This window comes from Colletotrichum jinshuiense, chromosome 4, assembly GCF_051148585.1.
Source record: "Colletotrichum jinshuiense chromosome 4, complete sequence".
Classification (NCBI taxonomy): domain Eukaryota; kingdom Fungi; phylum Ascomycota; class Sordariomycetes; order Glomerellales; family Glomerellaceae; genus Colletotrichum; species Colletotrichum jinshuiense.
The window spans coordinates 4,519,081-4,536,782 of NC_139311.1; the positions used below are offsets into that span (position 1 = coordinate 4,519,081).

Sequence of the window (17,702 nt, forward strand, 5' to 3'; positions counted from 1 at the left end):
TCTTTGCCCCGGTTGATTCACAGTGATTGACCGCCAGAGGGGACCACTGGCGACTCGGCAGGACAGCCTGTCATAGGCAGGAGATTGAGTAATTTCTTGGGATTGGCCCGTTGGAGGAGGGTCTCCCAAGGTCCGTCCGTCCGTCTTCAAGAGCGGTGGTGCCCATCGTTTGCCTGCTGTAACTCGCGCGGGCGGGGGTTTCCTCGTGGGCTCGGCAACGATGTGTTGTTGTGACGATCTGGTGCGGTGACTGGCCGTCCTCCCGTTGCTGGCGGTGGAGTTGTGTTGTCGTCCATCTGTTGGCCGATGCTCGTCTGATGTTGATGTTGACGAGGAGGGGAGCAACAGATGGCAGACATAGGATGGGCTCAAGAGCAAAGGGGAGCAATGCTGCCAGTGACGCGTAATGGGCAGCGAGGCCTGGGCCATCGTGGGCATGTTCAGTCAGCCACGGGTCGGAGGCGGAGAGGTTGGAGCTTGGTCATCCGCTCATTTGGCTTTTTCAGGGTCTTTTTGTTGCAGCAAGGAACATCCTCTCAGCGCTGAGGGAGAGCTGGGATGGGGCTTCTCTGCCGTCGAAACCTCGACTGGCCTCGCAGTCTTATATCGCAACGGCCAATCTCGTTTCCCCCGGCCCCGTTGGCCATGCAGGTAGCAACGGGGAAAGATTGAAGATTCGAGGCTAGCAACGTTAAAGAAGAGAAGAGAATAATGTCAGACATGATGGCATGGCCGGCCTGGTGGCAGCACCTGCCATTCGGTATCGGGTCTGTCAAATGTCACCGTTCCTTCGCTTAAATCAGTTGGTGCGGTTGACATGGGGAGGAAAGAGTGTGTATAGTGGGTCTTCTCCCACTGGACCATTGACCTCTCAGTGGCAGAGCACCTAGCTCAGTCCACTGAGAGACGACCAGCCACTAGCGCCCAACCCCCAAACCGCCTCCTCCGCCCATCCCACCTCTCGGCCTGGGCCTGGGAGAAATTCCCAAAGTAAACACAAAAGGATTCCTGGCCCCTTCTGGTCGCCTTCGTCACATTTCCCTCAACACCATCTCCACCAAGAAAGGCGCTGTGGTACCAGACTGCTTCGTCCGTCGATTTGCCTCGCTAATCCACAGGGCCAAATTCTCGACATCAAGACATTGCTGTCTTACTATCCTCTCCGCGATCGGATAACCAAGCACAGAAGCGCAAGGCCGGAGCGGAAGACACGATTCAGTCGGTCTAGGCACTGGGCATCGTCAAAATAGCTACCGACACCGGCACACACCCACGCCCTCCATCTCGCTTTGACGTCTTTGTCTTTGTCCGTCCCTTTCCCTTAGATTTTCGGCGTTTGCTATTTCCTGCGTTGCTAGTTGTAAGTTATTTTCTTAATAATCCTCTGCTCCCATCTTTCACCTCCCCATTGTCCCCTTCTGCACCTCCAACCGTCACATTCCACACAGCTCCCCTGCTGCTGGAAAATTGCTCATGGCTTCTGCCCAGACTCTTCACGACTTTACGACCGTCAATGGCCCTCCTGAGATACCACTAGATTTCTGCGTGCTTTCTCAACCCTGAGACCAAGAGTCTCCAGCCGAGCTTGAAGGCTCAGCTTGACCAACAAATCATTGTCGACCACCTCACCGCTCAGGGCTGAGGTCCATTCGACATGAGCGCACCTCCCCCGCCTCCGCCACATGGCGAGGCACCCAAAACCACCGCTGGTACCCCTCCCCCCGGCAGTGGCCTCGGGCCTGGCAATTACGACATCTTCGTCATCCCGCAGCGCGAAAAGGGTGGAGGGTTCATCTACCTGCCTTCTCTGGCGCCCAACGGCCCCAGCTTCGCCGCCGGATTCGCTTGCGCCCTGGTCCTCGTCGTCATGTTCCAGAGCATGGCGCCTGCCTTCAGGGCATGGTGGGGTACCTACCAAGGCATGGGGAACATGGGCATGACCCTCCTCGTCATAGCCGTCGGCGTGGGAGCGTGGGCCTGGGGAAAGTCGCAGAACCAGGGCTCTTCTTCGAGTAACGGCCCCAACAGCCACTACCGCCCCGGTCCCGGCGGATACGGCGCCAACCAGGGCGCAAACTTCAACAACAGTTACGCCAACACCGGCCCGCCGCCGCCTCCTCCACCCCATGGCAACCAATACAGCGGTCCTCCTCCGAACAGCCCGCCCCCGAACCACGGGGCGGGAAACGGTGGGCCTAGATCACAATGGCAAGAACGGCCACAACCTCCCCCTCAGGAACCTGAACCTGACCCCGAGCCAGAGCCGGAGCCCGAACCCGAACCCCGCAAGCCTGACCCGCCCCCAAAGCCGAAGCCCAAGCCTGACCCTTCAAAGGGGGCTTGGGAAAAGGCCCGAGAGGAAACGAAAAAGCGCGAACAAGAGCGCAAGGCGAAGGAGGATGAAGAGCGTCGCAAAGCAGAAACGGCACGGAAGCTCAGGGAGTTCCGCGAGAGAGAAGTCCGTGAGCGCGCAAGGCGGGATAGGGAGGAGCGCGAGAGGAGAGAGAAGCTCGAGGCGGAGATTCGCGAAAAGGAAGAGCTCAAGCAAAAGTTAGAAAAGGAGCGCCAAGAAAAAGAGAAACTCCAGCGTGAAATGGAAAGGGCTGAGCAGGAAGCCAAGGCGGCCAGGGAGCGTCAGGCCCAGGAGGCAAAGGAGCGCGAGGAGAAGGCTAACAAAGAACGAGAGGCAAAGGAGCGTGAGGAGGCGCGCAAGAAGGAGGCGGCCGAGGCAGCCGCTCGCAAAGCCCGCGTCGAAGCGCAACTCGAGGCCTTTCGAAAAGCCAAGAAGGAACGAGAAGAGGCGGAAAAGGCCAAGAAGGAGCGCGAAGAGGCAGAAAAGGCCAAGAAGCTTGCCGAGGAGCAAGCAGCCGCCCTCAAGGCCAAGGAAGAAGCGGATCGCAAAGCCAAGGAGGCGGCGGATCGTAAGGCGAAGGAGAAGGAGGCCGAAGAGGCGGAGAAGAACGCTCGCAAGGGAAGTTCCTACGCCTTCTCGTCGGTCGGTGAGAAGACGAGTATGTGGCCGAACGGCCGACCCCCCGCTCCCCCCCCGGCGGCTTCGACGCCGCCCAGACCTCCCCCTTCCGCATCCTCGGCCCCCCCAAGACCTCCCCCCTCTGCCAGCTCAGTGCCGCCAAGGTCGGCGCCCTCGGCAGCATCATCAAACACCACCAGGCAACCACCACGACCGACAGCGCGAACAGTCGACGAAGACCAGCACTCGTACCGACCGTACGACAAACCGAGACACAAGCCAGCCTCATCGATCGGCTCCGAGTCATCATGGGCCCCGTCGGCCACGACGACGAGAACGACGCCGCCGCCCAGCATGCGCGGCCCTTACACGACGAAAGACCCGGACAAGATTGTCATCAAGGCCGTTTACCTGTTCATGAACCAGTTCGCCAAGACCCCGGCCAGTCAACTCGTGTCGGGGTTTGGGACTGTGACAGACGGGCTCATCCTCCGAATCACGACCGAAGGCCTCTTCATCGACGACGACGTCCGCGGCGTCCCGCAACGCGAGTGGGACGTCAAGGCCTGGACGCTAAAGCTGGTCGAGGTATGGTGCCCCCCGCACTGCTTGAATTCCAATGCTGCTTCTGCCCCTACGATGAATTCTGCGAACCACCCCTCGAATTTGTTTCAGAAAATGGCGAGTCAGCGGGCCCGCACGGCGGACCGAGGCGCCACCAAGACGGTTACGGGCGAGGAAGCCGATGCCTACCTGACAGAGATGTTGCGTGCTTGCAAGAGTTGTTGCCGTCTTGGCTTGTGCGACACGAAATTTAAAGATACTAACATCGCGTCTTCGACCGGACAGACTGGGGAGTGGAAGACCAAGAGCCTGCACGTCCTGCGTGCCACAGTTCGAGACCAAGAGGGCAAGCGATACATGTTCGTCCTGGACGAGGAGGAGGCATGGAAGGTTGCCGTGGGCGTGCAGCGGCTGCGCAAGGGCACACAGGTGCGGTCGCTGGGCGTCAGCGGCATGAGCGCCTCGGACGCTCGCGGCACGCTCGAGACTCTGGGCTGGTCATGAGTCGGGTCGCCGGCCGACTGCCGACTTCCGATTGCGGTTTTTCTATTCGGGTCGATAATTCCCTTCGGCCGCCTTGGCCAATGTCGTCTCTTTTCGTGGCTGGGAGGTTGTTGTAGGAGACGAAAAGGGCAGGCAAACTGCTTATTTATGCGGCGTTGCAAAAAGGTTTAGGGGAGAGGAGGGGGGACGTGCCAGTTGAGTTGGCATTTTCGGTTTTACGTGGAATTCGGTTGCATAGCAGAGCGAGCATGGCACATTCCAGGAAAGCTGGGACAAAAACATTGGCCAATGATTTTCCAACAAGCATTGATGGTCCTGCCGGGGCACATCCTAGGATACCTACAGTTGTCGAGCAGCTCATTCCTCGCGCCCGGACAACTCCCGACCGAGTTTGGGTGTGCGAGGAGGTTGACGCAGCTCGGATAATGATGATACGATTTCAACGTTGATGTATTTTTTCGAGGCCTTTTTTTTGCCTGTATTTGGAGTGACCGTGATTATCTATCTACCTCTCGTCCTCTGAACATGTTCATTCCCAACCGGTTGACAGCGCGCCATGGTCAAAACGGTTAAGGCTCAGGTACGGAACGGGGTGGGAGCTGTCATCCAGGGACGTTCGTCCCTAGCGCGGGAGAGGGGAGGGGGGAGGCTGGGAGGCATCGGGGGATGCTCCTTGCCCGACTCACCGCGCCAAGAAACCAAGCCTATCTAACCAACCAAAGTGTCAGCGTTATAAGTTCAATGGCGGGAAATTGATTTCGTACTAGTTGTAGTTGGCATCCATCGATCCTGAGTCGTCGTAGCAGTCAACTCCTCTGTCTTGATTGACAGGTCCCGTGTATTTGAATCAGGATTGGGGCAAAACACCAACAACCCGGGGCCCAGATCCAAATGGCCGAGGCGCTCCTCACGAGGGAGGAAAACTTGAGCCAGGGCCAACCAACATATCCATCTGTCCATCGGGGAGAGCTACGTCACGTAAAGGGTTCAAGTAATGCACGTGTGTCGGTACCCGTCAGAAGCCGACGGCGGCCGGTACGAGGGCCGGTCTCCTTGCCTTATCAGGAAATAGCATGTCAACGTTCATTCCTCTTCGCCCGGCGGACCCCCCCTCCCCCCTCCTTTATCGCATTTGTCCAGCGATCGGCGAGGGGCCCCGGCGGTCGGTCACGGGGCGACCTTGAAGGACTTGGTCCGCCATACTATTGCTAATTGTTATCGACAGTGGGCGGCTGCCCCCACTTCCACTTTGGAGAAAACAAGAGAACAAGCCCATATCGAGGTTTGGCGGCGGGCAGCGAGCCGCGTGGTTCGTCAACAGACCGATGCGCCCCTCCGAGACTATTACTCCAATCCGTCATCGACCCTCTCCAACTCAAAATCCGTCATCTTGGGGTCGTGTTGATGATGGCCCCCCTAGCCAGGGCTTACCTTGGGGGGGCGGACGCCTTATCTTTGCCTTTCCCAATGGCCCCAGCGAGGCCGAGGTGCAAGCATGGTTCGCCCTAGTACTTGCACTCTCTCTTCTGGAATGATTCCGGCGGGACGACGTTTAATCTGGTGTAGTGTGATTTCGGGAAACGAGCTTTTGTCTCTGTCATCAACCCGTCGGCTCGACCCCGATAAGTCCAGCCACGGAATGGTGCCCATCCCTTGCGGGGGATGGAACCAGGGCGCCGGGAACGCAGCGCCCGTTTGATCTCTGGGCATTTTCTCCTCCTCCAGGAACGGGATCGGCTTGAGGGCCATATGGGCTTTCTTTCTCGTGGAAAATTCCAACTCAATTGCAATCAAGCATTACTACACACCCTGACGCTGCCGTCATGTGCAGTGGCACGCGTCCGCTGACGTTGGCGAGAGCGTCGTCGTCGTAACCCTATTCTGCACCAGGTGTTTTTGGGTGATGAATGACTGAATGGGGGCCACTGCCGAGCAGCCTCCGCTTCCTTTCTGATCTACCGGGCCCCCGGGAAACCGACCAACTACCGACATCGGCCGAAATGTTGTCAACACAAATATCCTCTTCGATAACCACCGCCCGGAATTAGTCACAGGTTTCTTCCTCTGCAACTCCTGATGGGCAATGGAACAATGGAACAGACTAAACGGTGAGCCAGGATACCCACGATCCACGGCGGCAACAGGTTAGAGTGCGGCGTGGACTGGCTCGGTCAGAGCTAGCGACACCATGCATGCATGCGTTCGTGGAGTCTCGAACCATGATAAGCAAACCAGTCTGGGAACCGCCCCCCCCGATGGGGTCACCGAATGAGATAAGCCCATGCATCCGAGATATTGCATATTGCTTTCTCGCCCGGCTGTTCCTGTTTTCTTACCGCATGGTGTGGTAGTAGGCAGGCAGCAATGCGGAGAAAACTAGACTCGTAAGGCCAGGGAAAAGAAACACACCCCCGCCGCGTCTCTCTCCCATCCGAGATTATTCCTAGACTAGAGGCTCGCCGCGATGAAAGGTCGTTCCTATATAAGAGGCCGCGGCCGCGACGTCCCATAATCGCCCCGGCCAGGAGGAATCCGGTGCAACAAGACTCGCGCCTCGTCACAGCTCACACGACCGAAGCGATGAAGGCACTCACTCTCTTGGGCCTTGCCGGCGCGGCCGCCGCTCAGCTTGTCCAGACCGGCGCATCCCTGAAGCTCAACGACGTCTACTACTTCGTCTCCCCCTTCTCCCAGGGCAAGCCCTCCAACGGCTCCCTCAACATCAAGAGCCTGCCCCGCGCCTTCGGCTTCACCCCCGTCACCGTCGTGGCCGACGCCGTCTCCAAGGACAGCCTCCCGGGCCTCTTTGGCAACTGGTCGACCCGCGACGACGTCTGGCAGCCCGCCTTCCTCAGCGCCATCTTCCTCGCCGGCGTCGACTCCCCGTGCCTGACCAAGGCCAGCTACGACGGCAGCAACAAGACCCAGTCCATCGTCGTCCCCCTCGCCAAGGGCGCAAACATCCCCTCCGGCCCGTACTTCCTCGACACGTACACCGGCGACGTCTACCAGGCCTTCCGCCTGTATGACGACTTCGCCGGCGCCTTCAGCGAGTCCCTCCTCCAGACCCCCGAGGGCACGTTCCAGACCCTCTCCGCGCAGGTCCCCAGCTCCGCGTCGCTGACCGTCGGCGTCCCCTCGCGCCTCTACTTCACCCCGACCGCCGAGAAGCCCCTCGCCGGGGTGCGCGTCGGTGTCAAGGACATCTACTCGCTCGCGGGCGTCAAGGGCTCCAACGGCAACAGGGCGTGGTACGGCTTCTACCCGCCGGCCGAGAAGACGGGCCCGGCCATCCAGAACCTCATCGACGCGGGCGCCGTGGTCGTGGGCTTCCAGAAGCCCTCGCAGTTCGCCAACGGCGAGACGGCGACGGCCGACTGGGTCGACTACCACGCCCCCTTCAACCCGCGCGGCGACGGCTATAACGACCCCTCGTCGTCGTCTTCCGGCGCCGGTGCTTCCATCGCCTCGTACGCATGGCTGGATATCGCCGTCGGCAGCGACACGGGCGGCTCCATCCGCGGGCCCTCCAATGTCCAGGGCCTGTTCGGTAACCGCCCCTCGCACAACCTCGTCAGCCTCGACGGCGTCATGCCGCTGTCCCCGACCCTCGACACCCCAGGCTTCCTGACCCGGGACCCGCACGTCTGGGACGAGGCCAACAAGGCCCTGTACCGCGACAACTACACCTCGCTGGTCGGCGCCGATGTGAGCTACCCCAAGACCTTGTACGCCCTCGGCTTCCCCACGGGTGACTCCCCGGCCGAGCAGATGCTGAACAAGTTCGTCGGCGACCTCGCCGCCTTCCTCGGCACCACCTCAACCACGTTCGACCTGGACTCGGCCTGGGAGAGCTCCGGCCCGCCAGAGGCCAACAACCAGTCCCTGACGGACCTGCTGAGCCTCACCTACGCGACGCTCATCACCAAGGAGCAGACGGCTCTGGTCCGCGACCCCTTCTACGCCGACTACGCCGGTAAGTCTTCACCCATCCAGAACTCCCCCTGAAACCCCCTATTCGCACGCCCCGCATACTGACAAAAAGACAAAATAGCCGCCCACGACGGCCGCCTCCCCTTCGTCAACCCCGTCCCCCTCGCCCGCTGGGCCTGGGGCGACACCCAGCCCGCCACGGCCCTCGACGACGCAAAGGCCAACAAGACGCTCTTCATGGACTGGTTCAACACGCGCGTCCTCCCGCCCGCCGACGACCCCGCGACCTGCTCCTCGGGCCTGCTCGTCTACGTCGGCGCCGGCGGCATCGCGAGCCCGCGCAACCGCTACCCGAGCAGCGCCCCCGGCTCCCCGCCCATGGGCTTCTCCAACGGCCGCATCAGCGTCTTCAGCGGCGCCCCGGACCACGTCTTCCCCGTCGGCGAGGTCGGCAGCCTGAGCGCCGTCACGAACCACACCGAGCTGCTCCCCGTCACCGTCGACATCATGGCCGCCCGCGGCTGCGACGGGCTCATCGTGCGCCTGGCGCAGGACCTCGTCGCCGCGGGCCTGCTCAAGGTCCCCGAGGTCGGCGCGACGCTCACCGGCGGCGACGTCTTGCTGAGGAGGGACGTCCACGAGTGGTTCTGAGGTGGGTGTGAGAAAGAAAAAGACACACACATGGCCTAATACGTTCAGATGGACGATGGGGGGGTACATGAATATAGAGACAATAATGATAATGCATGACACACTTTAAGAGAACCATATCTCTCAATCTCAAGACGGCCGTCGGCAACCTTGGCGATAAAAATAAATTCAATAAGAATGAAAACCCGTCGTGATTCTTGGCAGTTTCTCGGTAGATACACACACACACACACACACACACACACAAAAGATGAATCTCCATCTCCAGCTTTGTCGCCAGCGAGACCAAGGAAGCAGACGAGAATGGGTTCAAGAGGCGGGGGCGGCGGCACTCGGGTCCAAAGCAGACGAGTCCCCAGCCAACGGCAAGTAATCATCGACACGGCGACCGGCCAACCGGGCCTACGGGGGATTGATGCCTATGAAGCTGGACTCGAAGGCAATTGCACAAGCCGAGCCGTCTCATCATCACGGGGGAAAAGGAATCAGGAAGATGGGTGAATTATCAGTAATCTTTTGAGGCATGCTAGGGGAATCCTCTATACAAATACTACGTCATATGCCGTTACCAATATATCCATGTCCGACGCCGCAGCTTGCCTCCCAAGGTCAACAATGTAAGGCGTCAACCAGGCGGCCAAGCCTCTCAACGCTGGCCTTGTTTTCTCTCGTAATCGTTGGCGAGGTTCATGTGCATGAGGGCCTGGGATGTCCAGTCCTCTTCGTCCTGCCCGCCCTCTCTAGTCTTCCACAGCTCTACGCTCTCCCGGCCATCAACGCCGGGCAGCTTGATCTGAGGCGGAGCTTGTCCCGCCCTTGAGCCGGGCTTCGCACCGACTGGCGGCGGGGCGTCGTCGCGTCCGAAATTATCAAAGTCTGGCAGGACGTATCCGTGGCCCGGCGGTGCGTTCGCTGTCCCGTGCTGTGCGTACAATGGGCCTTCATCCCCAGGCATCTCTGCAATGTGATGTTGCGGCAGAGACGCCATCTGCCCGACTTGGTGCTCGAATTCCTCCTGCTCCAGGATCTGCGGTGCGTGCTCGACGTTGCGCAGACTCGAGGAGCCAGGTGCCAGACCGCTCATGCTCCTTTGGCTGCCAATAGAGGCCCTGTTCGGATCTGAGCCATCTGCGGTGCCGGGCTCTCCTCCGACAATGTTGGCGGGGTCCATATCCCGGATGGCGAACTGTGCGAGGGTGCGCATTTTGCGCGTAACCCATCCGGCTAGAATCTTTCCGCGCTGTTTCTCGCCGAGACGAGACCGCGGGAAATCGCCCTTGTTAACGAACGCCACGATGTCGACGATGATCTGGTGCTCGTTGAGGATTGCGTTGACGATGACTGGCACGACGGAGCCGAGGTAAGCCTTGCGAGTAATCTCTGCCAGTACGACAACGAGGCCACCGGCCTGGAATACGGCGCTGTGGAATGTTAGTAATGATAACCATGGGAGAGCTAGGAGGGGGTGCTTGATAACTTACCATCCACCAGTCACGATGTTTCGGTGGCACCGTTCCACGGAGGCTTCGATGTCCATTGGGAAGTGGCTGAGACCATTGATCTCGAACGTCTCGCCAATGCTACCGAGAACGAACAAGACCTGCATGTCGACTTGCGCGCCTCCAGGACCGATAGGCCTGCTCACGTTGTGCAGGAAACCCAAGTCGCCCGTGCGGACATACTGAATGCTGGGGTCGCCATCCACCGTGCGGCCGTCGAACCGTTCAGCATCGAATACATCCTTTGAGCCGTAGAATCCCTTTACGCAGGCCTCCGAGTCGACCCAGATCTCTCCATATTCGCCGTCATAGCAGAGTAGCCGGCTTTCGGGATTGACAATGGCGATCTGTGTCGAGACGGGCACCATGCCCGAGTCCTGGAGGAGGAGGGCCTTGGGGTCTTGCTCGGGATCCACCGGGTAGATGAGGCCTCGGCGCAGTGCCTTCGTGTCAAGCCAGAGCTCGATAGGCTCGATGCACATGTAAGACCTCGACGCGACCATGGGGTTGAGGACGTGTGAGTAGACGGTGTTGATGGCGGTCCTGTCGAGGCCGGTGGCCGCGAAGTGAAGCCGCACCTTTTGGAACACGTCAACCCGCGGCCGGCTCTCGGCCGAGATCATCATGTTCTTGAGCTCGTGGAGCGTGAAGCCCTTGCCCTGCATCATGGCCATGGCGTGGTCCAGCATCTGCGGCGTGGCATAGGTGTCCTTGATCTTGTACCTAGAAAGAGTCACAAATAGTGACATTGGGTTCTGCGCAAACTCGACGGGCGACAGGAGGTACGTCGGCGTGCCGATATATATTCCCATGAGACATGAGTGAATGAAGCCGAGGCCCGTGGTACTACGCACGCAGCCGAGAACAGGGCGGGAGCTCGTCATTTGACATGTCTCCTTCTGGACCTTACACATGCCCAGGATGGTGTCATGGCCGAGCTGAACAGCGATTCGTCGTTGGTCAGGCGTCCAGTACGTCCAAATGAGCACGGGGTAGCCAGACTGGATCCAAGCGGGTTGCATTGTGATGCCGTTGTCTCTCAAGCCGCTGCTCTGCTTGGGTGGCTTCGTGGTGTTGTAATAGTTGGGCACACCGATCTTGAGGATCGACGCGGCCTGCTTGACGTGGTTCGAGACGAGCTTCAACTTGACCAAGTGGTCAACTTCGTGATTGACCAGGATGGCCTTGACGCGGAAGTCGGCTACGACGTGCAAAAATGCCGGCACGTCCTCGTTGAGTCGGTTCTGATCTAGAGGGGCCATCGGGATGACGACCGCGCCCAAGTTGATGCAGGCATGGACGGCGAAGACGAACTCTTCCGAGTGCGTGTACATCAGAATCAAGTGATCGCCCGGGCGAACCTTGACCTTGTTCTTCAGATACAGCGCCACTGCGGCGACCTTTGTGTCGAACTTTTTCCAGGTGACGCCCTTGCCTTCCCTGCCCCGGCCATCTATTGTGCAGTAGGCCAGCTCCTCGGGCTGACGGGCCACGCGCCACTGGATGAGATCGGTGATGCAGGAGAAGTTGTTCAGGGGCGTCGAAGTGCGGTCGTCAATAACAACCTCTCTTCGGTCGATACCCGAGTACTGCTTGTCGGAAGACATGAGAATCGCGGCACGAGAATCGGACGATATGGGCGACCAGATGCCCCCAATCGGGTCGACACCGATAGGTAGATTCAGCACCGCATGCTCCACACCGAACTTGACGTGGACACATGGCAGGTTGCCCAGGTCGAATTCTCGCCTACACAGCATGTTGCCGATATCCCTGCGTCCGTTCTTAACGACTCGAGGGAGAGAGTTCGGCGCCGTGATCATGACGCAGTAGAGCCTCAAGTGGTGCTCTTGCATCAAGACGTCCATGCATCTCTCGGCAAGCGAGTCGAGCAGCGCTGTATCGAGCTGCCTGGGAGGTCCGCCTGACGTCAAAGGCGCTGTTGACGCGGCTGGCGATTCCAGAACCACAATTGGCAGATGCTCCTCGTTGACAAAGACGTCAAAAGCAGAGCAGTCGTAGATCTGAGGCACATTCTTGACAATGCTGACAACGATGTGTTGGACAAAGAAGTACCGATGCTCCGCAATCTCAGCCCCATGCTCGACCCATTCAACCTTTTGCCGAATCCGATCTTCGTACAGGCCCAGCACGAATATCTTGCCCTCAATGACCGTGCCAAGCAGGCCGGTTCTCAGGAACTCGGGTTCCACAACTGTCGGTGTCGGCTCACCGGGGTCAAACTTGTAAGGCCGGGCGTGGAATATCTGCTCCGTGTGTTTCGGTAGAGCCCAGAAGCCTCCCGACAGCGACGGCGAGTCGACCCAGATCTCTCCAACTGAGTGCGGCGATGCCAGGAGGCCGGTCTCTGGGTCGACAACCGAGAGGGTGGCGTCGGGAATCGGGTATCCGAAGGCGCCAATACGAACAGTGCTCTGGTCGCTAGATGCTCGTTTCCGGGCCTCGTCTCCGATTGCCACGACGACGACCTCGTTCGTTTTCAACGCTTCTCTGTCCAAGAGTACCTCGCTCAGCTCGTTCTTAGCGCGCTGCTCAGTGGTCGTGGTGCCGCCGCCTCCCAAAAGACTGCCGAAGCCATTAGAGGGCGCTGGCTTCACCTCCTCCTTCTCCTCCGTGTCGGATTCAAAGTCGGAACCCATGTCGAGTTTCAACGGGCATCCCATTCGCTCTTCGCCTCCCAGCCAATCGCGGATGCTGATGACCATGCCGCCATGTTCCGGCAAGCAAAGCATTGGCGCAACGACCTCGCGAGCCCGCGGGTTTCGGAGCGGCCTCAGCCATCTGTCGGCCAACACTTCGTGAAATTCGCCGTCCACCGTCAAGGTATCTATGAGACAGAGTTTGACTGTCTGGAAATTGGGCTCCATGCCCTTTTTGTAATTCCGCGTCGTCATGGGGTCTGACTGGTAGTTGTAGGCCGCGCGCTTCAAACCGGGGTAGTCTGCGATCATCAGGCTTGCCTTGTATTTGGTGATGAGGTGGGCATAGAGTCCAGGAACCTCGACGGCCTTGCTCTCGACCCAAACGGTCGTGTGGCCTCCGTAGACAGTAAGGAGCACGCCCAGAATCATGCCAATACCCTGGCGGGGATCCAGATAGGAGAGCAGCGTCTCGCTGGTCGATCCGGCACCAATAAGCCGGCCATTCTTGTCCCGCAGGGTGCGGCTGAAGGTATCGCCAGGTCCGTTGCCTGGCACCGTCGCAACGATGGCGCTCAAGCAGGCCATCTGGTGCATGATTGTCCTGTGACTCAGCACGACGCCTCTCAGGTCACCCGTGGGAGCCCGCGAGAACTCGATGTAGGCCAGGTCAGGAACCGTCAGAGGCGGGACATCGTCCTTACGCTTGGGGTGAAAACTGCCAAACTCGTTCGTCTTCCACCACTCGACACCCTTGGGCCAGTTCAGCTTCTGCGTTGTTATGTCGCGCTGGAAGGCCTTGAGGTTGTTATCGGTGGTCAGCGCCAAGTGCGCCTGCGTCGATGTGAGAATCAGGTTCAGCTTCTGGTAGTCCTGAAGATCGTTAATCGGCACAGCGACGACACCGGCGATGAAGCATCCGAGCAGGGCAATAGCAAAGTCGATGACTTCCGTATCGCGGTAGATGAGGGCAACGCGATCGCCGCGATACAGCGAGCTCTTGTCCCGAATAACCTGCGCCACTTTCTCGGCTCTCGATGCGAGCTTGTCCCACGTAATGGAGGCTATTTCCTTGCCCTTGCTGTCGAGCACCCAGTATGCGGGCAGCTTCGCCGTCGTCTTTCCCCTGTGCCTCAGAACCGCGGCGATGTTGTCGAACTTTGACATGGGGGTATTGCTGTCGTGCGGATCGGATATCGCAAACGGAAGGTCGCGGGGCTCTAGAGGCATCTGGTACTCAAGTACTTCCGGCGGCGGCAGGTCGTTCGCCGTCAGCATGGGCGGTGCCATGGCGGCCGTGGGCGAGAAGGCCTCCCCGGAAGAATATCTGTGTCCTCCGCCGTACTCTTCTTGCTGGTTTTGATCGTAATTTTGCTGGTCGTAACTCTGCCCCTGGTCAAAGTTTTGCCCGCCAGTGAAGCCCGAGAAGTAGCCTGTAGAGTCGAGCATCGTGCCTGTCCGGCTGTCGTATGGGTTCTGGGCATGGTCTACGTAGTGACCTTGCTGGTCGGGATTGAAGGCATAATCGGTCGAGACCATGGTGCCCGATCGTGTCGGCGGCTCGTTTCCAGAGCCCAAGAAGAGGGAGTCGTGCTGCTTCATGTTCGGGCGGTGCTCGGCGAGAGGGCCACCAGGTCGGAGCAGACCAGCGGGGTTCATGTCGGGGGAGGCATAGCCGGCACCGGGAGACTGGTAACCTGGCGATGCGTAGCCGCCGGCGGCGGAACCTTGGCCTCCGAAGGGCGATTGTTGCTGGTAGGTGGGCGACGTCGGGCTGTTGGAGTCGGAGTCTCTGCCGCCGAGGGCGGCGAGAGCGGCTGCGCGGTGGCCATCGCTCGAAGGGTGGCCGGAGTTGTCTGGAGAGTGTATGCCCAGGCCGCCTCTGGACTCGGCAATGACAGGAGCGCTGGCAGAGCCAGGGCCCATGTACTGGGAGAGGAGCTGGGTTCGTCGCTTCTGGTATCTGCGGGGAGAGGGGATCGTTAGCCGCTGTTGCGCAGTGGCGGAAATGGGACAGGATGGAGGGGCAATGCCAACCCTTTTGTTGTGATATCGCCTTCCTAAAAGCACGAAGAGAATGTGTCAGTTAATGCGAGGCAAAGACGGCGGCGGGCTGGCGGGCTGCGGGTGCTTGGGGCACGATGCGCGCGCGCGCGCAAGGTCTTTCGGAGGGGTGGTTGCAGGGCGATGGCAGGGCGGCAAGAGTCGCAAACTCACCTCCAACTCCTTGTCCAGCTCGTCGAGCCTGTTCTGCAATTCGGGGGCCAACTGTGCTGCCATGGTGGTTGTCTCTGCTGGCAAACAGCTTCAACGACAAAAGGGAATGGTGAGAGGGTCTGGAATTGCCCAACACCCCCGGGGCAGAGGGATTTGTGGGGAGGGGCGGGAGTCGTCCAGAGTTAAAGGAGGGCCGATCGCAAGATGTCGATGTCGATGTCTGCGTCTACGGGTCCCCTCATATGTGGTGGTGGCCCTGGTCGTTCAGTCTCCTCCGCCCAGTCAAGTCTCGTGACGTAGGTTGGAGCCAGGAGCAGGAGTAACAATGAGCGGCTGCTTTCCCTGGTTGGGCTAAGGAACCGATTGTACCAGGTAAGGTTGGCCAAGAGGCTGGGTGGATGGGTGGGCGAGCAGACGAACTAGGACGACTCAGGGTTCGGGGCGGGAACACGGGGAATTTGGTGGTGCGGTGCGGTGCGGCACACGCAGGCGAGCTCGCCCCCGGCAAGACAAGGCGGTATGGTGTCGGGCTCACTTCGTATAGCGCCTACGAATGTTGTACGAGATAGGGGAGGACGAAGAGTCGAAGGCGGCCACGTAAGGTAGGTAATGCCAGAACAAAACAAAAATAAGAACAGTCAAGGCATCAGCGGTTGTCTCTTTCTTGATTTACTTCTGCAGTAACTAGTGCGAATGTGTGTGTACGAGTGTGTATGTTGTTGTATGCAAATGCGACTTGATCACTTTGTAGACGCAGTTCCTCTGTTTGTACCTTGGAGCATCGGGGGAGGCCAAGTCATGCCATCCAAGGATCCACGTTCGTTTTGTTCGCCGAGGGCCGACAACGGGAGTCCATCCTCTGATTAATAGCGCCGAGATCCTGGACCCAAGACACGAACAGACTTTCAGGTACCCGCGAGGCAAATGCAATGCAGAGATGGCCAGGCGGCGCAAGGATGTATGGGGGACGTGGGCACGAAGAGGACACTGGAGTTCCACGAAGCCTTGAGACGAGTCTCGGAAAGGAAACGGCAATGGTTGATATCGTCATCGACACCAGCAGCATCCAGGTGAAATCCGGGATATGGCGCAGAAGAGCAGCCCGAAATCAGGAAATGTGACCACAAGGCCAACGGGAGGATGCCCAAAACGGGACGGAACCTCAGGTGCCAGGCCCTGGCCCTCACTCTCACTCATCCATCAGCTGTGGCCTCGCTCTTTGCAGTGAGTGAGTGCAGTGGCAGAGCAGACCTTGCAGCCCAGCGCCAATTGCGTCTCAATCAATCAATCAATCTCGAATATTGTTTCTTCATTGGCGGCCATTGCGGATGGCGCACCCGCACACCAGGAGCCGAAGCGCACCACAATCGGAGACCCGATAGTACCGCACATAGTAAGTGGATCGCGACAAGACCAAGGCGAGTTATTTCTGTCGGAGTGCATCCAGGGATTCAGGGACCACATTGCGCTAGACCGACCCGTGGCAGTCGGTGTTGGCGTTGGTGGTGTGTCCCAAGGGGGGAATTCTCCAGCGAAATCCAGCTCCAGAAATGTCGGTTTAGTGTGGACTGCTCCGAATGAAATGTCTAGGACAGAATCAACGCCCCTCCCCCTCCCGTCAGTCATAGCCAGCAAAGCAACCGAGTCCCCTTAATGCCCGCAGACCCAGCACCCGTCGCCTGCCAATTGCATCATCGGATCGATCAAGACTGCCCGCCCAGCCCTCGGTCACCCCCAAACGGAAAGGTGCCAATGGTGGAGGACAGGGCACGTGCAGGGATCGCTCCTCCCTTCTTCACCTTCTGCCGAACCACTTGGACTTTAAGGTGCACGGTCCACTGCAGGGCTGCGGGGCCCTTCCATTCGTCGCCCACCTTGTTTGTCGTGTGTCCTTCGCTTCGTTTAACCGCCTCCATACACTGAAATCTCTTTCCTCCTTCACCAACGTCTTTCTTCTTTTATTTTCCTTCCCGCCCAACATAGCCTTGCGCTTTCAACCCTCGAGGATGGAAATAGCAAGACGCCCCGCCATCGCCCCGGAGGTTTGACGCGAATGGCTCCAGCCAGGCCCTTCCCTGCGCGGGTGGCCTCGGTGGTTCAGTTCATTCAGCCTTGTCGTTCGTCCAACGTCTTGGAAACGGCGGCAAAGGACGGGAACGACCCTCAACGATTGACGAGCAAAGGACTCCAAGGTCGGCATCAAGTGGTGTCGACCTCAATCGAGGCGTCGAGTCCGGGTTCGGGCGTTGGGGGAGACCAAGCTTTTCTACTGCTGGCAGCAGCGGCATACTGACACCAAGCAAGCCACCACTATGCAGATCACCTTGTGGTAAGTTTTATTATCTTCACTACATCTTACCCCCCCATCAAATGATGAGAGACGCAATTACACAGACCTGTTCGGAATTTTCTGTCGATAAACATGCACTTTACTCCTGATGCTACATCTTCATCTCTGCTTCTGCTTGCACATTTGCATTCAACTTCAGTTGCTGACGATATCTAGACAGGAACCACTCGGGCCATTCATCAATGGAGCCAAAGACTTTATGCAAGTCGTGTCTCTCGCCCTTCTTGTCGAGTACAAGAAGGGCATTGTCAAGACGAGGAGGTCTCTTGACACAGCCCCTCGTCTTTCGCCCACGTATCTGTTGTTGATTCTTTAGCGCACTTTGTCCTTAGATCTATAATAGTAATCCAATC

The 17,702-nt window shown here is 58.9% G+C and overlaps 3 protein-coding genes across 3 annotated transcripts; 2 read left to right on the forward strand and 1 right to left on the reverse strand.

The window, feature by feature from the left end:
* Positions 1–1,654: 1,654 nt before the first annotated feature.
* On the forward strand, positions 1,655–4,039 carry EsH8_IV_001124 (uncharacterized protein; the record flags this gene model as incomplete). The annotated part of the gene is made up of 1 exon (XM_083266014.1): positions 1,655–4,039. One exon carries the CDS (start codon positions 1,655–1,657, stop codon positions 4,037–4,039), a length of 2,385 nt encoding a protein of 794 aa, XP_083124909.1.
* A 2,580-nt stretch (positions 4,040–6,619) lies between these two features.
* On the forward strand, positions 6,620–8,623 carry EsH8_IV_001125 (amidase signature domain-containing protein; the record flags this gene model as incomplete). The annotated part of the gene is made up of 2 exons (XM_083266015.1): positions 6,620–8,015; positions 8,094–8,623. The coding sequence occupies 2 exons, from the start codon at positions 6,620–6,622 to the stop codon at positions 8,621–8,623; spliced, it is 1,926 nt and encodes a 641-aa protein (XP_083124910.1).
* A 646-nt stretch (positions 8,624–9,269) lies between these two features.
* Positions 9,270–15,062, reverse strand: EsH8_IV_001126 (uncharacterized protein; the record flags this gene model as incomplete). The annotated part of the gene is made up of 4 exons (XM_083266016.1): positions 9,270–10,044; positions 10,105–14,745; positions 14,820–14,842; positions 15,000–15,062. The coding sequence occupies 4 exons, from the start codon at positions 15,060–15,062 to the stop codon at positions 9,270–9,272; spliced, it is 5,502 nt and encodes a 1,833-aa protein (XP_083124911.1).
* Between the last annotated feature and the right edge of the window lie 2,640 nt (positions 15,063–17,702).